Source organism: Tachyglossus aculeatus, chromosome 22, assembly GCF_015852505.1.
Source record: "Tachyglossus aculeatus isolate mTacAcu1 chromosome 22, mTacAcu1.pri, whole genome shotgun sequence".
NCBI lineage: Eukaryota > Metazoa > Chordata > Mammalia > Monotremata > Tachyglossidae > Tachyglossus > Tachyglossus aculeatus.
Window position 1 is genome coordinate 13178430 of NC_052087.1, and position 25537 is coordinate 13203966.

At 39.2% G+C, this 25537-nt stretch overlaps 1 protein-coding gene across 3 annotated transcripts in view; it reads right to left on the reverse strand.

Moving 5' to 3' along the window:
- Positions 1-16109: 16109 nt before the first annotated feature.
- Positions 16110-25537, reverse strand: part of LUZP2 (leucine zipper protein 2) — a 356281-nt gene continuing 346853 nt past the window's right edge. For all 3 annotated transcript variants that reach the window (XM_038765103.1, XM_038765101.1, XM_038765102.1), the window contains 2 exons: positions 17841-17918; positions 16110-17277 (listed from right to left, as the gene is read on the reverse strand). In XM_038765103.1, the coding sequence (XP_038621031.1) occupies positions 17173-17277; positions 17841-17918 (183 nt within the window). In that variant the 3' untranslated portion in view covers positions 16110-17172. The remainder of the gene's footprint in view (positions 17278-17840; positions 17919-25537) is intronic.

Sequence of the window (25537 nt, forward strand, 5' to 3'; positions counted from 1 at the left end):
AACAACTTCAACAATCTTATCTCCCCACCCTAGTCTTCCTCCCTTCTGCATCACCTATGCATTTAAATCTGTATGCCCTAAGGACTCTGATACTCAATTATTCATTTATTTATATTTATGATGCTTCTTAAGTGCTTAGTATGTGCCAGGCACTTGGATATATCTAAGATGATCATGATGGACATAGTCCCTCTCCCACATGGGACTCACAGTCCAAGTCGGAGGGAGGATGAGTTACTCCTCATTATAGAGATGAGGTAATTTAGGAACAGAGACGTTAAGGGACTTGTCCAAGGTTACACAGCAGACATGTTGCAAAACCCTCACCCCAACAAAATTTATGTACTTATCCTTCAGTCAGTTGATCAATCAATCAATTGTATTTATTGAGGGCTTACTGTGTGTAGGGGACTGCTCTAGGTGCTTAGGAGAGCACAATATAACAATATGATAGAAACATTCCCTGCCACAGTGAGCTTACAGACATTAATATAAATGAACAATAAGTGCTGTGGCGCTGGGGCCGGAGATGAATAAAGTCATGGTGATGCAGAAAGGCAGAAGGGATTGGAAGTAAAGGAAAAGAGGGCTTAGTCAGGGAAGGCCTCTTGGAGGAGATGTGCCTTCACTTATGCAATGAAGGGTGGGGACAGTAATTGTCTGTCAAATATGAAGAAGGACGGCAATCCAGGACAGAGGCAGGACATGGCGAGAGGTCAAAGGGGTGGTAGAGGTGATCAAAGTACAGTGAGTAGGGCTGCATTAGAGGAGCAAAGTGGGCCAGTTTGGGTTATTGTAGGAGAGTAGCAAGGTGAGGTAGGAGGGGAAGGTGGTTGAGTGTTTTAAAGTTGATAGTAAGGTGTTTCTGTTTGACACTGGGGTGGATGGGCAACCACTGAATGTTCCTGAGGAGTGGGGAAAGATGGACTGAACCTTTATGTAAAACGTTTATGTAGAGATGGAGAGAGGAGTGTAGTATGGACTGGAGTGGGGAGAGACAGGAGACAGGAAAGTCAGCAAGGAGGCTAACACAGTAATCAAGGCAGGATAGGGTAAGTGCTTGGATTAACGTGGTAGCAGTTTGGATCCTTATACTCTGTTGCTTTCCTCTACCTGTACTAACTCCCCTCCTAGATTGTAAATTTCTTGTGGGCAGGGATTGTGAGTACCCTAAAAAACTGAACTCTCCCAAGTGCTTAGTACAGTGCCCTGCACATAGAACACATTCAATAAATGCCATTGCTTTATCACCAAATGGTCAGAAAAGATGGCAAACAATGAGGTCCTGGAATATACTCAGTTTACCAAGGCTGAACAATGCTCACGGGAACAAAGCTCGCTGAACCAGACATGTGAGAAAAATGGACTGAAACAGGACACCTAAACATCCGTTGTATGCTGCCAGAACGACAAAAATCAACAAAATAAACTTACAGCGATGGAGTTTCAGACAATACACAATAATAACGAACTGTTGAAAGACTTTGCAGCAGACAGACCAGCCTGGTAGGTAGCAATCAAGACTGAGATGGCTCTCCTTGATCTTTTTTCCAGTCTGCTTCTTAGTATTCTGATCTTCACAATTTGTTCTTCTTGAACTAAGATCTCTAAATTTATCATTTGTTCTCCTGGAGTAATAACTCAAAGAGAGCTTCTATATGGGTGATTCATTAACACAACAGGGATCGATCCTTAAGTGAAGCTATGTGGCGGCATGTGTTATCATGGATAGGATCTTACATTCGAAGTCATCATCCTTGAAAACAAAAGGTTTTTCTATAAAATTGTAAGTTCAGGGTTACCATGTTAAACGGTTAAACAGGCGTTAATATCACTTGTTAAATGGGGATCAGTATTAAGAGCTCCATGTGAGACAAGGACAGTGTCTAACCTGATTAGTTTGTATCTACCCTAGGGTTTAGTACAGTATATAGTAAGTGTTTAGCCAAATATCATTAAAAAATAGGAAACTTGAAGGAGTCACAAATTAGTTTCTGGTGAAATGCCAACACATGTATTACTGATACAAGCTTTAGAAGTGTGGGCCTTGAAGCTGTGAGCTTCCTCTGTATTCTATTTCAATTGCTTCCAAATCATCTCTGTAACCTCTTTTTTACCACTGAAACAATAATTTAGACAGTGTTTTATTTAACAGGAAGATTCAAGAAAACAACTATCTCAAAGCAGGAAAGACAATACTCCTACTTCTATATAAAACAATTTGCTTTTGTTTTTAATATGGACATTGAAGTGCTAATTCTTTCCTTATCTCCCAAGTAACTCTGAAAGACTCCCTTACAATTCAGTTCTTGCACGATGAAGTGCTAGTTGGAAGCCTAACACAGTTTCTCCCCTGCAGAACATTTCCTGTCCAAGAACTGAGTGGAATAAGGATGCACAATACATTGTTCATTTGTTTTAACATTTGCATCAAAACCCCTAGAAAATAACCTGAATTTTTCCCTTGTCATTTATACAACTGTATCTATTAACTGTTGTCAGTAACTACCAAAAATATAATATTGACATGGGTTATGTCTTCCAAACTCATTTATCTGCCTTTAGAAAATGCTTTGGGAATTAATGAAAAAAGGATGCAAATTGCAGCTGCCCAAGCTATGGCAGAACTCTGGCATCAGCAAATGCAGAAGGAAAATCCCAATTCCCTTTCTTAATCCCGGTCTTTCGCTACCCCAGTGTTTCTGAAAAAAAGAAAAGAGGCTCTATTTTCTTGATTGACAGTGTTCACATTAATCTGAACCAGCCAACCAAGGTGTATGAGTGACTGATTGTATCAAAAACACCTCTGTTTTTGAGGGAGAACTTCAGCAGTTTTAAAAATATGAGAAGAAACTCAAATGTTTGTGGATTTTTCTCGATGCCACTGAATGACTTCCAACAAAAACCTTCCCCTTCCAGGACTAGTGAGAATTTAGGTCTCATGCGTTATTCATAAAGGATGCCTCAACAAATAAGCTTGCTCTACTGCAGTGTCTCATGCATAACCACTTTCTAGATCAAAGGGTGAAACACCTGGCATCGAAATAAACACTGAACCCGTAATTCTTTATATCTACGATGCTAATCAAAGCATAGTATTACCGGCAATGTGTAAAACAGTTTCATTATTCCAATTTGATGATCCGCAGTGAGCATAAAATAGAAATGACATCAGTGCCAGAGACAAGCAGTGATGCTTTGATCATGGATAGAATATCATTTGCTCCATCCAAAAAATTATTGTATTAGTAAGGTTATTACACCCCAAGAGCAAGGTGCAGCCAACACCACTAAATTTAGCTGTGTATTGTAACTTGTGGGAATTTTATGCAGATGGCAGTTATCTCAACTGCATTGGCAAAGGAAAAGCAATATAATTTCATTACTTTCAATGAGTCTCAGACTACAGTGTCTGGGATGGGAAAATGACACCACATGAAGACACATTAAGCTGTTAGTTGGATGTCATTCATATAATGAAAACAGAAGGAATTTCATTTCGTCCCTGAACAACATAGGATATTGGCTTGTCTCTCATGATGAAGAATGGTGCTTTTGAATTCATAGGATCTGTGGCTTTTTGTGAGGTGCAACCTTAATGAAAACGATTACTGATAGTCTTAGTATCTAGCTTTCTATGATCACGGTGTTATGAGCCGGCTGTTGATTCAAAAGTGCTCTGAATTATTCATAGAAAGAGATATGTTCTTTTAATTAGGCTTAAAATAGGAATCATATTAAAAGGATTATTTTGAAAGAAATTAATATCTCAACTAATATTTTGAGAAAAAAAGCTACCATGTGGGAAAGAGCCCTGTTACAGACACAGTGGGGTTTGTAAAACCATTTTTACACGAGATGTCATTTGTTGCAGGTTGTGGTGATGATGGGAGAGCATCAGGGTAAATTCTCACACACATTTAAACAAACACACTTGCTTTACTATTAAGCATGAAAAGCTCCTAAAATATATTAAGTATATCTATTTTGAGGAAAACAGAAGCATTAAAATTAAAAACTGGAAACATTCAAAGCAGATGTGAGGGTGGGAAAGAAATTAGAACTGAAATGATAAAAAGCAACTAATTTGAAATTGGAGCTATGATTTAGAATCGATACACATTCTTCCAAGGAAGCGTTGGAACTTTCAAAATGTCCGCATAATTTTAATACCTCAAGATGGGTAGCACATTTTAATTCATGATTTTTTTATTGTAACTTTACAACTTTAACATATGTTAGCATACCCCTTTGCAGCAGTTTTTTAAAAAATTCTCAAGAATTTTACAGTATTTCTCATTTCCTTTAGTTGAGAATATCTATTAAAGAAGAAGTTTAGTAATGTTATTCTCTGTCTTCATGCACATTGTTTCTACTATGCAGTTTTCCAAGTTGAAAAGAAAGTTAGTTCCGGAATTGATTTCACTCTTTTTATTTAAAGAGGCAACTTATCCATCAAATTACAGTGAAACTGCATTTCCCCAACCTACCATCAAAGCACAGAAGAGCCTTGGGCAATGCAGTATTAAAGAAATGATCAGAGTCCTGGTGGTTTAATGATCTAAACTATGGCATGTGTCAAATTATCCCTTTACTATCTACTTCAGAATCCTGGGATCAATATAGCCAGCAAAAATTGCTCAAAATGGTTTCCAAAGGCCCAAACAACCCCTAAAAGACAACAGCACAACATACAAAACTAGGATGTTGACAATAAACAGTTCCTACAGATTTCAGGATGGTGAAGTTGTAAAGAGAAAGCTTCAAGAGAAGTCAGTAACCCTGAAGACCATGTCACCTCCCTCTCTCATATTTATTTGATTATTATTGTGGGTTTATGGTTAATATTATCAATCTTAATTCACAGTTGCCTCCATCAATATTTCTAAATGTTCAAATTAGATGCAGAAATAAACCCATTAACCTGCCATTTTCTGAACTAGGTGATGCGTTCTAATGGTGATTAAGGCACCAGAAATCCAGCCGGAAGCTAGAAGAGAAGCTTTATTTCTCAGCAGGTTTTTAAAGTGCACTATTAACAGCAATGAGCACATAGTTATACCCAAAACACATTTCCTGCAGAGCAAAGGCAGATCAGGTGCCCCACTACTGAAAATCCTTCAGTGAAATGGCATACCTCTGAATGAGAAAGGTGAATTAACCAGTATTTGGGGAACACTGGTATCATCATCATCAATCGTATTTATTGAGCGCTTACTATGTGCAGAGCACTGTACTAAGTGCTTGGGAAGTACAAATTAGCAACATATAGAGACAGTCCCTACCCAATAGTGGGCTCACAGTCTAAAAGACTGGGAGCCCCAGGTAGGACAAAGATCTACCAACAAAATGATCCTGTATTTGTCCCAGCACTTAGAACAGTGCTTGGAACATAGTAAGCACCTAGAAAATGTCACAGTTAAGTTTTATCATTAAGATTTCCTATTAGATGGCAAACTCAAGGAAGATGGCATCACTGAAAGAGCTCTGGACCTAGGTGCTGTTCCTGGCAAAGGAGATGAGGTGAGAAATTAGTTTGTAACTTAAAACTAGGAATCAGGTAAAAACTCCTCACCCTTGGCTTCAAGGCTCTCCATCACCTCGCCCCCTCCTACCTCACCTCCCTTCTCTCCTTCTACAACCCAGCCCGCACCCTCCACTCCTCTGCCACTAATCTCCTCACTGTGCCTCGTTCTCACCTGTCCCGCTGTCGACCCCTGGCCCACGTCATCCCCCGGGCCTGGAATGCCCTCCCTCTGCCCATCTGCCAAGCTAGCTCTCTTCCTCCCTTCAAGGCCCTACTGAGATCTCACCTCCTCCAGGAGGCCTTCCCAGACTGACCCCCTCCTTCCTCTCACTCCTCCCCGTCCCCATCCCCCCCGCGTTACCTCCTTCCCCTCCCCACAGCACCTGTATATATGTATATATGTTTGTACGTATTTATTACTCTATTCATTTATTTTATTTGTGCATATTTATTCTATTCATTTTATTTTGTTAGTATGTTTTGTTTTGTTGTCTGTCTCCCCCTTCTAGACTGTGAGCCCACTGTTGGGTAAGGACCATCTCCATATGTTGCCAACTTGTACTTCCCAAGCGCTTAGGACAGTGCTCTGCACACAGTAAGCGCTCAATAAATACGATTGAATGAATGAATGGGGGCTTTTTCTATTTGGCAATTTCTAGATAAAGAGAAATTAAATCCAAATTACATGTTTTGAATATAAGGGATTTCCAAATCACTTTGAAGTTGTGTTGAAAACTTGACATACCCAGTAACTCAGGAGACCTAGATTTGGATAAAATTTCTATCTTACATAATTTAGTCATTGGACAGTTACACATATGCCTGGAGACAGACCACCAACATGACCTTCATTCATGCAATATTATTTTCACTGTGGCGTTCTCTACCTTAGGCATACATGCTAGCCAACACTTAGGAAACTCGATACCTAGCCAAGGATCTCCAGTATGGACAAAGAGTCCAAGGTTGTTTCAGTTAGCTAGGCAAAGACAGAAAAGAGGAAGGACAAGAGGTAGGGAATATGGGTAACAAAGACAACAGGAAGGCAAGGGGCACTCTTTAACTACAACCAGTATGGAAGTGAATGGTGGTAACAGTTCATTCATTCAATCATATTTATTGAGCACTTACTGAGTGCAAAGCACTGTACTAAGCACTTGGGAGAGTACAATACAACAATAAAAAGACACACTCCCTGCCCACAATGAGCTTTTCATTTCCTGAGTGCTTACCCTGTGCAGAGCACTGTACTAAACACTTGGGAAAGTAAAATACAACACATTTAGCACATTGGTTCCCCGCCCATAATGAGCTTAGTGTCTAGAAGGGGAAATGCTATATCTAACCAAACACCAATAAAAAACTTCCCCATCAGTAGTATCATCCTTTCGTTCAAGGAATGCAGATCTCTGTGGGATGATCAAGCTAGTCCTAAATAAGTTGTTGCAATCTGATCTGATTTTTTAAAGCCTTAAAAATATGTCATGTATAGGTTTACTAAAATTCCAAACCTCTCCAGTTATTTTCATTTGTTTTGAAGCTCTTTTTCTCTGTTAAAGTTACAGCGTAACACTGCTTCATGAAGGAAGGATTCTATTCACATATGCCGCTATTAGTGGAAAAGAAAATTAAAAATGTCTTCCAGGCTTCAAAGCTTTGAATCTGTGATGAAGGCAGATTGGGCAGCAATGCTGATGCTTCCATTTCCCAAATGAGAGAAGAGATCTTATTTCAAAAATTATAAATGAGAGTAGAACCATCTCTGCTATTAAATTGAAAATGCATCGCTATTTTGATGAATGTTTTATTGGTGCAGTTGAAGGCCCTCAAAACATCTTGTACTTCACCTTACAAGAATTAAAGAAATCTGAGAAAGAAAGAATTTCAGATACTTCTGCTTTCTTGCTTTTTTAGATGTGCTAAGTAGGAGAAATACAATCTGAACATTGCACTGCATGGTCTAACCTGTTCCCTTTTTCCTTTGAGTTGGCAACGCAGAGATAAATATATTTGAGTATCTCAAAATCAGCTGAAATAACTATCTGCATCCTTAGCATAACTTTTTGCATCCTTTACCTAAATTCACTTCATGGCACCTTAAATTTATGCCAATCCCCCACCAAAAATATCAGGAAAGCAATATGAAGTGAAGTAAGATCCTATTTCTATGAAACACTAAGTCTTCCTGGTAAAAAACATCCTTGGGAACAACTATGTACACTTTGGAAACTATGTTCCCCACACCCTGGTTTGTCACTGCCCAAGGGCAACAGAAGGCAAGTCAGCAAGATTTATGCTACAAAATACAAATGAGAGACATACCAGAGCAACGCAAAAGGACATTTAAGTTACAAAGCACATACTTATCCTGGAAATCACCATATCCTTTTGGTTCTTTCTCTACAACATTTCCATAATTTTGCCCTTCTTCCCATCCAAGCAGCCACAACACCAGACCAGGTATCTGTCCTATCCCAGTTAGGCTACAGCATAAACTTCCTTTCAGAACTTCCTGCCTCCAATCTCTCTCCTCTTCATTCCACACTGCATTTCTAAAACATCATTCTGCATATGTCTCCCCACTCCTCAAAAACTCGAATGAATGCCCAGTCATTCCACATCAAGCAGAAACTTCCGACCACTAGCTTTAAGATCCTCGATCAGCTCTCCATTTATCAATTCTCTTCTCCCAATTCACTCCAGCTATAATGCTTCATTCATCTCGCTACGTAAACTTCTAATTGTGTTTCATTCTGGCCTCTCCCACCACTGACTTCTTGCTCTTGTGCTTCCTGCAACCCCCTACTCTTTCAGATCCAACAGACCATAGCTCTCCTCATCTTCAAAACCCTTCTGAAATCACATTTCCCCCAGGAAGCCTTTCTCAATTAATTAACAGTCCCCCCACCTTAAATCTCCCCTACTTGATGTCCCAAGATGAACCAGGCACTCATCATTCCAAAGTCAAAAAACTATCTCATAACTGCCTGTACTATCATAGCGGAACCTGGAAGCAGGGGCAGGGCACTGTCCCTGCAACAGAACCCACCAGACACTCAGAACAGGAATGTGAAAGAAGGGGTCCCCCGTGCCAACTAAATAAGGTATGGAGTTTGTTCCAATGCTTTGCACATAGTAGGAGCTCAATGGATATGTGGAAAGATTGAAAATATTAGAGCTCTTTTGCATGGACAAACCCAAGCTGAGATGGTACATGCTTTACGTTCTCAAAACCATCCAATATACACACAAGGTAAACATGGGATTGTGGTTCACCAGATCCACAAAACCAAGTTGAAAGATCAGCCAGAGACACAATGTAGCAGGTTTAAACAAAAAGAAATCGCTTATTTAAAAAATGTGTGGGAAGTAAGTGGAATTACATGCCATAGTAAGGTGGGCATACTAAAAATGCCAGGTACTCCAAGAAGGGTTTGGTTAAATTCATGGATGAGGACTCCACAATAGGTTTGTAAAGGGATGACTGCAAGGGGAAACAGAGAGTTTAGACAGAACATTCCAGGGTACCTACCACGGTCCCTGCCTCTGTTCCTGGAGGATTACAGAATTACAAAATAACAGTCAGTGTCAAGAAAGGCAACCCATCATATGGTTTCTCCAAGGATCTAGAAATTCATAGGAAGAATTCTGACATGATTGGGCCATTTGGTGTGACCCTAAAATGTCACTTCGTATATTCTTACGTTTTGAAATATTATATTTCGTATTTTAAGAAACATCTAAAATTAATTAGTCTATATAGAATGCAGATGTATTTACATTTAGTTCAAATGTATCTTTTTGAGTTCAAGCTGTGGAAAGGTTTGTCTAAGTTCTTGTATTTACGGACTTTGAGATAGACAGCCAAAGAATTTTCAAAGGTAGCCCCCAAAATCAAAATAAGAACAAAGAGAACAGTATCAACACAGTGCATTACTTTAAAAAATAAAATGAGTTAAACAGAAATGGGTTTCAAAAGTTCATAGATTTTTAAAGTTGTTGGTGTGTGGAGCCCAGTGAAACCTCTGATGCTGTAAACATCTCTAATGTTAATCTTCACCAGACAGAGAGCTACGTAAGTATGTTTGCATGAATACATCTTCCCTTTAAATTCTTGGATAGATTTGGGACCTTTAATGGTATATTAATTAGAGTTGCTTTCTCCATTGATTTTCTATTGATAAGTATTTCTTGGTTACAAAAGGAATATTTCAGGTAGGTGCTGGCTGCAACTTAGATTCTTCCAGGCTCTCCTTATGAAAGAACAGAAATCTATTGCAACTCCTTTTCAATGAGAAATCACAGAGGGCCACACGGGTGTGTGATTTTCCCTGAATTTTCTCAGATCTAGACTTAAGAGGAAAACAGGTTTGGAGCTGCATATAACGAATATATACACATAGTCACTCTCAACACACACACACACACACACACACACACACACACACACACACACACACACACTTCCTCCTCCCTCCCTCCCCCCCATACAAAGCTGTTGAAGTCTTGAGGAATGATAATAATAATAATAATAATGGTATTTGTTAAGCGCTTACTATGTGCCAAGCACTGTTCTAAGTGCTGTAATGGACACAAGGTTATTAGGTTGTCCCACGTGGGGCTTACAGTCCTAATCTCCATTTTACAGATGAGAGAACTGAGGCACAGAGAAGTTAAGTGACTTGCCCAAAGTCACACAGCTGACAAGTGGCGCAGCGAGGATTAGGAGTGAAACCTCTGGGATCCTTGTTTCTGGGTTCACTGCAACTGTAGAAAGATGCTCAAACTTCTAGAAATTTTTCAAATACATAAAACTTCAGCAAAACTAGCTAGGTATAAGAAGTAGAGATGTATGCATTAAATCAAAGCCATATATAAATTCCAGTGGATTTGGGGCAGTAAAGGTTTACCATTGTTAAATTAAAGTACATTTAATATTAGGTCAATAGGTCATTCTCTTCTTTTAGGAATTGATTTGAAAAATATTATGTGCACTTGTTTTTAGGCCAACTACAATACAAATTCAACACCTTCATTACCTTCATTTCCCAAGGCTTTAGCTTTTAAAATGTTAAATCACAAAATAGAAATGATGTCTCAACTCATAAATAAAAGTATTAAGGAATTCATTATTTTCATTTTTATCCAAGGTCAGTGGATTCATCACTTAAATCCACATGGTTGGAGTCTGAGATTGGAAGTAAGTTCAGTTTGTTCAATTTTCAGGAAGTGCTGTGCTCAAGCTGAGAGTGATGGGCTATTTCTAGCAATACATGATGTTATGAAGCAGTAAAAAGGAATGGAAATGTCAAGAATATTGAATATTTGTGTTCCATAACATTTTCTAATACTGCCAGGTACTCTGCTAAAACATTACGTGCACTACATTTCAGAAGACCCTGTAATATCCATGAATCATTTCCAAATTTATATTTATCTTCTGGACAGTAGAAGACTAACTCCTTATGGGCAGGTACCAACTCTGTTGTATTGTACTCTCCCAGGTTCTTCAATCAATCGTATCTTTTGAGCACTTACTGTGTGCAGGGCACTATACTAAGCACTTAAAATGAATATTATAGCAATATGTGCAAGAGAGGTATTTATTCTTGGGATGTTTCTAACGTTTTCTGGCACCGTCTTTCTAGCATCTTTCTGCTATGTAGCCAGCTGTGAAGAAAATCAGGCTCCCAGAACTACAGGAAAACAATTAAGGCAGTTTCTTGCTTTATATTCATTCCTATTTGATCTTGTATTCGTTCTTGAACCTAATCCTTTTTTCCTCATGGGCCCAGAATACAACCACAGTGTAAACAAGAGGACATTTATAATGAGTATTAGGAGAATTGGTCTTTAGTCAGTGGACTGGAGTTACCATTTAAAGTCTTCAAAAACAAACCATGGATTATTCTAGATAATACTTCAAATCCCTCTCTCAAGTCAGTATTACATTAAGGCAAGTGTATTCCCATAGATGTAAGCTCCTTGGAAGCAGTGATCTTGCCTACCAACTCTTTGGTATTGTCCTGCTTGACTGTAAGCTTCCTCTAAACTGTAAACTTGTTATGGGCAGGGAACATGTCTACTAATTCTGTCCCAAACTCTTAGAACAGTGCTCTGCACTTAGTAAACACTTAATAAATATGATTGCTCCGCAAATAGTAAGCGCTCAACAAATACCACTGGCTGATTGGGCTTCCAAGCATAGTAAGGGCTCAATAAGTATCATTAATGATGAATATCATCAACAGGTCACCTGTAAGCTTTATATAAACATAGAGCTCCCTTGACACACTGGAAGGTGATGTGGTTTTGCTTTGCGGTTTTGACTAGTCCTATTTCCTAGATGAAGGAAAAAAGAGAAAGAAAGATGAAGGTTTGAAGCATCAAATCAGCCATTTATGCAGAAGTTTAAAACGCTCTAGGGAATTTAGTGATCATAGTAAATAGTGCAGACATATAACAGAAACTTCGAGGAGTCCTGCAAAAAGTAACAATAGCAGGAATGACTGGGGAAAGAATGCCTTGTTCAGAAGTTTCAGGTTAAACACACAAAAGAAACACTTTTCTCTTATCTGTTCCTGCAGCCACTATGTAAAGAACAATGACTTCATCTGTATTTGAGTATAGATATAATACAGTATAGTCATGATGGGTGTCGGTATCTACGTGTGTTTATACATATAGAAGTTGGGAATGCTAGAAGTGAAAGAAAGTATGAGGGTATGAGGAAGCAGAAGTGTGGAATATAAGGGGAGGCAGAGAATTTAAGGTAAAACTTTGAGAAACCACAGCTATATTTCAAAAATGTAGAAAACCCCACTAGTAATGAAACTTAAGCAATTACCTCCTCACCCAGAACAGCACACTCATAGGCAGACTCCATTGCCTAAGGGTTTATAGTTCTTTTCACAGAGATCGAATCAATCAGATATTTCCAACACACTGATGCAATTATGTGAAAGTCCTTCAAGAGGAAGTTGCTTAATTTACCCAAGGAATGATAAATAGTGACCCGTACATTTTTAAATTAAACATTTGATTTTGCATTAACATACAGATTAGAGAACAGCGCATTTGAAATCTACTGTTGTCTTGGTTAACAGATTTGTTAAATAAAACTGGAATATTCCAGTTAACTTTTGCACTCTGTTTTTCCTGATTGGCTTGTTAAAATGACATTATATAATTTAACTATATACATATTCAGGCAGTTCAAACATTGGGCTGTATATATTGCTGAATAAATATGTTTTCTGGTAATCAAATAATATTTTCATCAATAGCAACTGTTGCTTACACTCGATTTGTTCAGTTCATCTTGTTACCCCAAGCAATCACTATAGTATTCTGCACAAAGGAAGTGCTAAGTAAATACCACTGACTGATTCATTCCAGTATGCCAGGGAATATGTCTGTTATTGTTATATTGTACTATCCCAAGCACTTAGTACAGTGCTTTGCACACAGTAAGTGCTCAAAAAATATGACGGAAAGAATGAAAGTAATCTAGTCTGTTGAAATTAACGTTGTTACAGTACCTGAGTCCAAAAGACTATATTCATATTTATAAATACGATGAATAAATATTTATCATGGTAAAATTCACTGACATTCTTTTAGTGTTCTAAGCTTCATTATCCATATATTCTTATAAAGCATTAAATAATTTCTATGTATATAACTGCTTTCATGTTGCTATATGGCATATTTTACAAAATTCAATTGTCTTTGTTATGGGACAGGTTGCAAATTCAGTTCCTGCTGAATCAATTAGGAAAATACTATTATCTGAAAGAAAACAAAGGATAAATTAACACCAAAGCAAACTTAGGGAAATGCACAAAATCAAATAACATATTAACTTGCAGGTCAAAACCTAATTGTTTTTTGTTATTTCTCATAAAGATTTGAAATTATTAAAATCCCATAAATTAGCAAACCTTCACTAATTATCAAAGAAGCACAAAATTATTCTTCACATTTATCATTGATATTATGTACATTTTAAGAATTATGTTGTAAATACCATTCATTACTTAAAAGGAATATTATTTCTACAGGTGCTAAGAAAATAAGAAATGCTATTTGTTTATTCATCAAAAGCATAAATCAAGGATGAGTAACATTTTAATATGAAGTTATTATTGTTTTCAAATGATGAGAAATGAGGAAAATAGAACACACTTAAAAGGTGTCGAGTGCTTAAAAGAGCGGTTCCAAATAGAAAATCATTTTTAAAATTCTTTTTTAAATGCAGGGTTGCTGTATATTCATCTTTTTTCATTAAGTTAACCTCAAAAATTAGCATTTCCACATTGTATTGGGTAAATCATAGAGCATTTAAAGAGGAAGAAACTTTTTATTAATTTCCAAGTATGTGTTTTTTATTAATTAAGAATTTAACAGAGATAAGTTTTATTAGATGGCAGACTACTTATTAGAAGTTTTCAAAGAACTAGAAAAACAATTGGAATAAAGACCGTAAACTCCTTTTAGGCAGGAAACATGCCACATCTCTATTTAGAATTCCCCAATCACTCAGTATAGTATATTGCATCCAGTGGGGCTCATTCAATCTTAGGATGACTCAATTAATTCCCTAATTCCAGGGAAAACATTGGGTGAAATACTTTTCTTCAAATTACCATTCAACACCAGTATCATATTATTTAGACATACTGCATCCAGTGGGGCTCATTCAATCTTGGGATGACTCAATTAATTCCCTAATTCCAGTGAAAACATTGGGTGAAATACCTTTCTTCAAATTACCATTCAACATCAGTATCATATTATTTAGACATGTCACGGATTAAAATAATACGTATAGGTATAAGTATGGTACATTTTGGACAGGTTTTGTGGTAATCCTTCTCAATAAGGTTGTTCTTAGGTACATTAATTAATTATCTCAAACTCCTTTGTATATTTAGGGTGATGTACGAATGTGACATGTAAGTAGATCACCCTAATGGCCTTTAGTATTCTCAAATCACAACACAGCTGCTTAGGGCTTCAGGGTCAAACCATTCATAACTGGAAGGAAAAAATTAAGTAGTGGTTCAAATTATTTTTTTCACACAACCTCTAGTCAGCCTAGAAAACAGGTGGATGTGCTTCACGAGATTCCCCAGATTTAAACTGTGCTCACCAGGTCTGGATGCACCAATTGGGTTGGGTCCAACTGGTTTTGAAGAAAAGATCCATATGTTTTCTCAGCTGAACAAAACCAACAGTAGTAGGTCCGAGTTCCAAAATACATTTCCATCATGTCCTTTCAGCTGAAATTAGGCTTCTCTAAACTGAGGCAACATCATTATCTTGTATTTACCTCCGTGCTTAGAACAGTACCCGGCACATAGTAAGCACTTAACAAATACCATAATTTTATTATTATTATTACTATCTGACACTTACATTTTTATCGTATTTGTTGTGTTTAATACTTAATAACTATTGTTCATAATATAAATAATAATGGCATTTGTTAAGCGCTTCTAGACTGCGAGCCTGTTGTTGGGTAGGGATTGTCCCTGTTGCTGACTCGTACTTTCCAAGCGCTTACTAGAGTGCTCTGCACACAATAAGTGCTCAATAAATATGATTCAATGAATGCTTACTACGTACCAGGCACTGTAGTAAGTGCTGGGATAGTTACAGGCAAATTGGGTTGGACAAAGTCCATGTCCCATGTGGGGCTCACAGTCCCAATCCCCACTTTACAGATGAGGTAACTGAGGCATGGAGAAGTTAAGTGACTTGCCCAAGGTCACACAGCAGACGAGTGGCAGAGCCCGTACTGGAAGCTGTGACTTTCTGATTCCCAGGACCGTGCTCTACTGAGAAGCAGCGTGGCTCAGTGGAAAGAGCACAGGCTTTGGAGTCAGAGGTCATGGGTTCAAATCCCAGCTCCACCACTTGTTAGCTATGTGACTCTGGGCAAGTCACTTAACTTCTCTGTGCCTCAGTTACCTCATCTGTAAAATGGGGATTAAGACTGTGAGCCCCACGTGGGACAACCTGATCACCTTGTATCCTCCCAACGCTAAGTGCTTAGTACAGTGCTCTGCACACAGTAAGTGCTCAATAAATACGATTGATTGATTGTGCAAAGTAAGCACTTAACAAATGCCATTATTATTTATTATTTCCTTACTATTCCATGCTGCTTACTAAGCACTGTTCTAAGCACTGGGGAAGATACAAATTAATCCTGTCAGACCCAGTCCCTGTCCCACATGGACTCACAGTCTAAGTAGGAAGGAGAACAGGTAATGAAATCCCAATTCCGAAGTTGAGAAAACTGATGCACAGAGAAGTTAAGTGAATTTGCCAGGGTCACAGGGTAAGCAGGTGGTGGAGCTGGATTTATAAGCCTTGTCCTCTGGCTTCCAAGCCCATGATATGTCCACTAGGCTATGATGTTTCCTGGGGCCATCTTGCTAAAAAAAAAAACTAGAAAGAGAAGCAAAAGGAGCCTTTCTCCAATCCCAGCATTCAAAAGGAATATAGGAAGGTAAAATCTAGCCAAACTCTGAAGAACTTTGAGTCCCTTAAAGAGCTGAAAACTCTGATTGAACATGTTTGCGAACACATAATCTTTTAATCAGTTACAATTAGAAAGAGAAGATTCAAATGGAAACTACACACCAGAACAAGAGACTTCAAAACGAACAGCCAGTCTTTTATTACCTCAATTAACCTTTTCAACAAAGATTGATTAAAAGAGGATGACTTACCACTTAGCCCAGCCCAAAGCAAAGGAGCCCAATGTTGCCAACTCCTGAGTCAATGGGGGCAAAGTCTTCTCCAAAACTAGAGATCTTCTAGCATGGCTCCCCCACACAGCCCCTCTCTCCTATAAAACATAGTAAATAGTCCCTCGGCCTACTGGGAAATGTAGTTTTCCCCTTTCCTTCCATAGGTAGGTTTCCCTTGCCACCTCCAACAGGACCTGAGATTGGATATTTTGAAATCCAGCAGGTCTTACAAAAGACTGATTTCAGCAATGCACTGCAGCACTGTCTAATAGGCACATAGGGATAGGGGAGAAAAAGCATAGTCATCTATGCAAATTAGCAATAGAGTAAGAATTTTACTAACATTTGTTAAAAAACAAACAAAAAAATTCAAAATATCCAAGATGTTAATGTTAAATGCATCAACAACCTTCCTACCAAGAGAGGTGTAGGCATTTTTTTTTCGGGGGGGGGCAGGCAGGATGTTTGTGTGAGTGTGTGTGTTTGTGTGTGTGTGTATTAATTAAGGTTTGCTTAATATACACAGAATCCCTAATGTGCTTTGGATCTGGAGAGTACCTCCACCATATATTAGGGGAATCAAATCATTTGTGTGTGAACTAAATTGATATTTAATTGTGACCAATCAAGACAATATAATATTAGCCAAATGGTGCTGTATTACAAAGTAGTTCTCTATATGTCCATTTTACTTAGATTATTGCTGAAAGATACTAATGGGTAAATTTGATTTTGAAAGTTTCTTGGCTACTTTACAAACATACAGAAAAGAGTGTAAAAGGTGCATGCTTTAGAAACTTAGTACCTTGTCATGCCTAAAAATAATATGAAGGAGAAAGACATTAGCTAATAAAGAACATTTTAAACAGAGTTTCTTCATTTTTACAGTGCTTTTTCTTTTGTATTTGCAATTTCTTGCAAGTTCTTCAAATTTTTTTCTGTGATTTTTTTAGGCTCCGGCTTAATCCATGGAGGGATGTTCAGTTTCTGCCAATAAAGATAGAACAAAAATGTGATTTATTTGAAAAATAAGTAATTTATTTGAAAAATAATAATAGTAATTATGGTATTTGTTAAGTGCTTACTATGTGCCAGGCACTGAACTAAACACTAGGGTAAATACAGCTAATCAGGTTGAACAGAGTCCCTGTCCCACATGGGGCTCAAAGTCTCACCCCCCATTTTACAGATGAGGTAACTGAGACCCAGAGAACTTAATGATTTCCCCAAGATCACACAGCAGACAAGCTGCAGAGCCGTTATTTGAACCCATGACCTTCTGACTCCCAGGCTTATGCTCTAATCATGATACAATATATATATTTATATATATATAGGAAAATTGAAGATGGAAAAATATATCTGTATCTGTATTATATCTATATATCTGTATATCTATATCTGTATTATCAATCACATCAGTGCAGTCTTGTAGAAAAGTGATTTTAGATATAAGAAGAGATACATAAAGGGAAACACTAAAGAAAGAGCAGAAATGGAGCTAACATCCTATGGAAATAAATTAAAGTATATGTCCAACACAAACGTACCTTCAAAGTGGGATCTCCTTCCGTTGTTTTGTTGCTTGGAGATGATGACCTATGATTCACCAAGCAAGCCTTTCCTGCCTGTAAATGAAATGATTGAGATGTCAATGAAATAAAATTTAAGGGAAAAAAACTTTCCATGTTTATTTTTTATTTAGGAAATAGGAGCAAGGACCTAGATGTGACCATTTCATTCATTCATTCATTCATTCAATCGTATTTATTGAGTGCTTACTGTGTGCAAAGCACTGTAGTAAGCGCTTGGGAAGTACAAGTCGTCAACATATAGAGACAGTCCCTACCCAACAACAGGCTCACAGTCTAGAAGGGGGAGGCAGACAATTAAACAAAACATGTAGACAGGTGTCAGAATCGTCAGAACAAATAGAATTATAGCTATATGCACATCATTACCAAAATAAATAGAATAGTAAAGATGTACAAGTAAAATAAATAGAGTAATAAATCTGTACAAATATATACAAGTGCTGTGGGGAGGAGAAGGAGGCAAGGCGGGGGGATGGAGAGGAGGAGAGGAAAAAGGGGGCTCAGTCTGGGAAGGCCTCCTGGAGGAGGTGAGCTCTCAGTAGGGCTTGGAAGGGAGGAAGAGAGCTAGCTTGGCGGATGGGCAGAAGGAGGGAATTCCAGGCCAGGGGAAGGACGTGGGCCGGGGGTCGACGGCGGGACAGGCAAGAACGAGGCCCACTGAGGAGGTTAGCCACAGAGGAGCAGAGGATGTGGGCTGGGCTGGAGAAAGAGAGAAGGGAGGTGAGATAGGAGGGGGTGAGGTGATGAACAGCCCTGAAGCTGAGAGTGAGGAGTTTTTGCTTGATTCGTAGGTTGACAGGCAGCCACTGGAGATTTTTGAGGAGGGGAGTAACATGGCCGGAGCCTTTCTGTACAAAGATAATCTGGGCATTAGAGTGAAGTATAGACTGAAGTGGGGAAAGGCAGGAGGATGGGAGATCATAGAGAGGCTGATGCAGTAATCCAGTCGGGATAGGATGAAAGATTGAACCAGCAAGGTAGCGGTTTGGATAGAGAGGCAAGGGCGGATCTTGGCGATGTTGTGAAAGTGAGACCAGCAGGTTTTGGTGACAGATTGGATGTGCGGGGTGAATGAGAGAGCGGAGTCGAGGATGACACCAAGGTTGTGTGCTCGTGAGATGGGAAGGATGGTAGTGCTGTCTACAGTGACAGGAAAGTCAGGGAGAGGACAGGGTTTTTGGGGTCAAGAACAAAAATGAACAAAAACACTACTAAAGTTAATGAGAATTGAACATGAAATTTAGATTTAGGTCTTGCAGCTGTGGAGAAAATTAGACTACTACTTCTGTTTTGTAGAAGTTTAGTTTGGTCTCAAGACTAGTGCCACACTGCCACCGCAATTTTTTTTTGAATCCCTGTACGGATGAGCTAGACTCCATGATTTGGTTTTCTCTTTCTCTATGGTAGAATATTTGGTCAGTCTGTCAGTCAATAGAACAGTGCTCGGCTCATAGTAAGCGCTTAATCAATCAATCAATCAATCGTATTTATTGAGCGCTTACTATGTGCAGAGCACTGTACTAAGCGCTTGGGAAGTACAAATTGGCATCACATAGAGACAGTCCCTACCCAACAGTGGGCTCACAGTCTAAAAGGGGGAGACAGAGAACTGAACCAAACATACCGACAAAATAAAATAAGTAGGATAGAAATGTACAAGTAAAATAAATAAATAAATGAATAAATAGAGTAATAAATATGTACAACCATATATACATATATACAGGTGCTGTGGGGAAGGGAAGGAGGTAAGACGGGGGGATGGAGAGGGGGACGAGGGGGAGAGGAAAGAAGGGGCTCAGTCTGGGAAGGCCTCCTGGAGGAGGTGAGCTCTCAGCAGGGCCTTGAAGGGAGGAAGAGAGCTAGCTTGGCGGATGGGCAGAGGGAGGGCATTCCAGGCCCGGGGGATGACGTGGGCCAGGGGTCGATGGCGGGACAGGCGAGAGCGAGGTACAATGAGGAGATTAGTGGTGGAGGAGCGGAGGGTGCGGGCTGGGCAGTAGAAGGAGAGAAGGGAGGTGAGGTAGGAGGGGGCGAGGTGATGGACAGCCTTGAAGCCCAGGGTGAGGAGTTTCTGCTTGATGCGCAGATTGATCGGTAGCCATTGGAGGTTTTTGAGGAGGGGAGTAATATGTCCAGAGCGTTTCTGGACAAAGATAATCCGGGCAGCAGCATGAAGTATGGATTGAAGTGGAGAGAGACACGAGGATGGGAGATCAGAGAGAAGGCTAGTGCAGTAGTCCAGACGGGATAGGATGAGAGCTTGAATTAGCAGGGTAGCGGTTTGGATGGAGAGGAAAGGGCGGATCTTGGCAATGTTGGCAATAATACCATTATTATTATTATTATTTATTGAGCACTTACTGCATGCAGAGCACTGTAATAAGTACTTGGGAGAGTACAGTATAACAATATAACAGACATAGTCCCTGCCCACTGTGAGTTTACAGGCTAGAGGGGGAGACAGACATTAATATAAATTAATAAATTACTTAAACGTAAATAGGTGCTGTGAGGCTGGGAGAGGGGGATGAATAAAGGGAGCAAAGGGGTCAGTGTGATACTGGGCTATAGAGTTATGTGACTTTGTTTAACTCCATGTTGCTAACACAGACTTTTGTTTATACGAATGGCTCTTTGGTATACACATTATTGTCTGCCAGTAATACTTTGCTGACTTAGCAATTTGTTCTCCAATCATTTTCGTATTTTCTTGCCCAGGTGACTCTAGAACATGAGAAGCCATGTTCCTAGTGGTTACAGCACAGGCCTGGAAATCAGAAGGACCTGGGTTCCAGTTCCGGCCCTGTCACGTGTCTGCTGTGTGACCTTGGGTAAGTTGCTTAACTTCTCTGTGCCTCAGTTACCTCAGTTGTAAAATGGAGATTAAGATTGCGAGCCCTATGTGCAACAGGGAATGCACCCATCCCGATCTGCTTGTGTCCACTCCAGTGCTTAGAACAGTGCCTAGCTCATAGTGAGCGCTTAACAAATTCCACAATTATTAGAACACAGTAATCTGCATACAGCCTCAAAAACTCTGACTTACTGCTTTAAATCTCTGAGTTTCCCAGAGGTGCGGACATCTATTTTCATAAATCCACTGAGCTCCTGCTAGTTCTTCCTCCATGACTCCTCATTCAATTCATTCAATCAACTTCACTGAGCACATACTGTGCTCAGATATGCTCTGTTTTCTCTAGCCAAATAGCTACCACTCTCATACAAGCTCTGGTAATAGACTCGGCGATGTATCAGTTTGTTCCTTAGTCCACTCCAGTAAATATTATACACTCCTGCATGAATCACTTCCTCAGCCCACATCTTTCCTCTTCTCTAAATCTTGCACTTCCTTTTTTTGTTGTTGTTTACCAGTTGGTGTTTGTTTAGCACCTAGCACTTGTTGCGTTACAGGCACTTTATTAAGCACTGGGGTAGACAGAGGATAAACAGGTTGGATACAGTCCCCGCCCCACATAGGGCTCATAATCTAAATTCCCATTTTACATATGATGTAACTGAGGCATGGGGAAGTTAAGTGACTTGTCCAAGGTCACCCAAAAGGCAAATGGGGGAGTACTCCTAGGCCCGTGTTCTTTCCACTTGGCCTCACTGCTTCTCACTTGCTTACTTACTACATGGAACAAGAACTCACAATTGGTTTCATCACTGCTCACCAGTTCTTCCCACCTTACCTATCCGCGCTCCTCACTTTCTATTCTCCAACTCACCCTTTTTGTTCTTCCAAAGCCAAGCTTCTAGCTGTGCCTCGCTATTGTCTGCCTGCTTCCATCCCCTCATTCGTGCTGCTTCTGTGGCGTGGAACACCCTCTCTCCTCAAATCCCACCCACCACAGTTCTCCCCACATTCAAAATCCTCATAAAATACCATCTCCTATAAGCTTTTCCAGATTAATTATCCATCACCCTAATCTGTATAAACCCACTAGACAGCTCTATCTATCTATGAATGTATTTATATGTTTCCTCAGCACTCTTGTATATATGTCTATTCATTTAAACATTCAAATATTAAACCATTTAACATTTAGCTATTATGTCTATCTCCATTTGAGTACAACCTCCTTGAGGGCAGGGAATGTGTCATATACTTATATTTACTTAGACTGTGAGCCCCATGTAGGACAAGGACTGTAACTACCCAGTGCTTAGAACCATGCTTAGCACACAATAAGCACTTACCAAATGCCACTCATTGTTATTATTACCAATCATTTATATTAGTAACATTATTCCTAATAGTGATGATGATAATGATGATAATAATAATAAATATCCCACCAATGAAGACCTCTGTGCTCAATCCTAGGCAATTAAGACACCTCAAATTGCATCTGAGGTTACAGGTTTTATGACTTTTTTGAAGGTTCCAAGGGTTTGTTATTACATCTGCTTTTTTTTATCCATTTGCTGAAGCTGTCGGAACTTAGCTAACTCTATTAGAGGTTATGTACCCTGAGCAAACTGAGTATCTAGACTCAGTCAGATAGGGTTGAAATGTCAACATGTATTCTACTGATCTGTCTAAACTGCTGAAGTTTAAGTGTAATCTTTTCAAAAGAATGAGTTTCATGTTCATGCATTCAAGGGTCATATCTTGCACTACATAGTCACCCTCCTCCATTAGGCTTTCTAATTTAGCTTCCTTCCTTCCTAAATGACCTAAGAATATTTTTTTAAAATTTGGGCCAAGAATCACCTGTCTATGATATCTCCCTTTGCAATCTATGTCCCAGCACACTGAAATGGGATTCTTTGGTTGACTGGCAACATACACATGGCCGACAGCTATGAAAGTAAAGATGGAATGACAGGAGCATGTATAATGGGATGTACCCAAAGCAGTCTGTCACATTAAGCTCTGGCCATACTAATATCAACATAATAATAATAACAATAATAATAATAATAACAATAATAATAATAGCATTTGTTAAGTGCTTACCATGTGCAAAGCACTTCTAAGCACTGGGGGGATACAAGGTGATCAGGTTGTCCCACATGGGGCTCAAAGTTTTAATCTCCATTTTACAGATGAGGTAACTGAGGCTCAGAGAAGTTAAGTGACTTGCCCAAGGTCACACAGTAGACATGTGGTGGAGCCGGGATCAGAACCCATGACTTCTGACTCTCAAGCCCGGGTTTTTTCCACTGAGCCATGCTGCTTCTCTAAGTAGCTTCTCTAGTAACATAAGTAGCAGCAGCATAAGAAACAATATAATCAAATGGAAAAAGCATGGACCGTGGAGCTACTGGTTTCACTTCTGGCCCGCTGTGTGACCTTGGGCAAGTCACTCAACTTCTCTGTGTCTCAGTTTCTTCATCAGAAAACTAAGGAAAAAGTACCCGTTCTCTCTCCCTATTAGACCATGAGCCCTCTATGGCATAGGGACTGTGTCTGATCTGATTACATCGATCAACCTCAGCACTTAGCACTGTGCTTATAATTTGTACTTAACAAATACCACAATCGTTATAATTATTATTATTGTTGTGAGCATTAATAGACATTTTCTCTAACTATAGGTACTGTATAAATGTATCCAAATTTCTTCAAGATGACTGTGTCAATAATTATCAAATGTTATGGGAAAAATAGAATGAAACATCTAAATGTCCCTAAGACTGGCAGAGCAACAGTGCCCAGGTGATCATGGAGAAAACAGGAGAATATGGAAATAAGTGAGAGATAGCAGGAAAGTGTTACTGAGGCATAGACTTGAGCCTGGAAAGTCTTGTGATGGAATCAATTAACCAACCACAAATTGCATTTTCTGAGTGCTTACTGTGTGCAGAGCACTGTACTAAGCACTTGGGAAAGTACAGTACAACAGTCGGTAGATACATTCCCTGCCCATAGCAAGTTCTAGAATGGGAGACTATCACTAATATCAATAAATTACAAATAATAATAATTAATAATTATGGTACTTGTTAAGTGCTTACTATGTGAGCCTGTTATTGGGTAGGGACCGTCTCCATATGTTGATGACTTGTACTTCCCAAGCGCTCAGTACAGTGCACTGCACACAGTAAGTGCTCAATAAATACAATTGAATGAATGAATGAATGTGCCAAGCACTGTTCTAAGTGCTGGGGTAGAAACAAGTTGATCAGGTTGGACACAGCCAAATCTCCCACATGAGGTTCATACTCATTCCCATTTTACAGATGAGGTTACAAGCATAGAGAAGTGAATAATTATGATGGCAATTGTTAAGCGCTTACTATGTGTGAAGCACTGTTCTAAGCACTGGGGGGGGTGGAATACAAGGTGATTAGGTTGTCCCACGTAAGGCTCACAGTCTTAATCCCCATTTTACGGATGAGGTAACTGAAGCACAGAAAAGTTAAGTGACTTGTCCAAAGTAACACAACACACAAGTGGCAGAGTCGGGATTAGAACCCATGACCTCTGACTCCCAAGTCTGTGCTCTTTCCTCTGAACCACGCTGCTTTTCTAGTGAATCAATCAATAAATCAATCAATCGCATTTATTGAGCGCTTACTGTGTGCAGAGCACTGTACTAAGCGCTTGGGAAGTACAAGTTGGCAACATAAGTAACTAGCTCAAAGTCACACAGCAGACATGTGGTGTAGCCGGGATTAAACCCAGGTCCTGCTGATTCTTGGGTCCACTAAACTATGCTCATAAGTGCTGAAGGACCTAAGGAGTGCGGAATAAAGTGCACAAATCTACGTGCAAGGTCGAGGCATAAGGAGTGAGAGAACATATAATAAGGGCTTGGTCAGCAAAGGCCTCTTGGAGGATGGATAGTTTTTGAGAGCCATTCGGCCAACCCTTCTTAAAGATGATGCAGGAGTCCAAGTTCCGGTAACTCTCACCTAGTTTGAGAAAAAAAATGTTCCAATACATTTGCGTACTGATTTGATTAATCTCCCCTATTCTTAAGTGTCATCACCTCCAGAACCAAAGATCAATTGTTTCCATCCCCACTCAATTATAAGTTCAGTAAGCACTGCTGTATGATACCAGAAACAAATAGACTACACTTGGGAAAAGAAAAGTTGAAAGAAAACCTCGCTGACTGAGTAGATGTTTACATTCCCCAGATAGTTGCTTTTTCTCCCTCACCTGACATTTCTTGGAGCATACAAATTAGTCAGCCTGCATTTTTAATGGCCAATGTAAAGAAAAAGGCACTTAGAATTCTTTGTAATGCTTTTCTTATTGTTTGTGCCTGGAGAGGCAGGCGAATAAAGAATATGGCTCAAAGAGCTAAGGAGATGGATGAGTTTGAGAGTATGGGAAGGTCTGTTATTAAGCAAGTAAAATGTGATTCTGAGTATAAACAATACGATGACTGTTCAACATTTCCTGAGGGACAAGGCTTACAGAATACAGGACATTAATAAGGAATCAGTCAGCGTCTCAGACAATTAGAAATTTATTTCAATGTGGAAAACGTTATACAGCCACCTCTGATCTCTGCTTTCACTCATGTTCCACAATTATTTGGCCCATTCATTGAATATTTAAACTTAGACATTTCTCAATATGAGGGAGGCCTATATTAAAGAAGGGTCTAATTTTCTTTTTTAACAGGTTTTATGAGCCTGATTCAAAATAACGAGCATGTCCTATACTATCATATTTATCAAAAGTATAC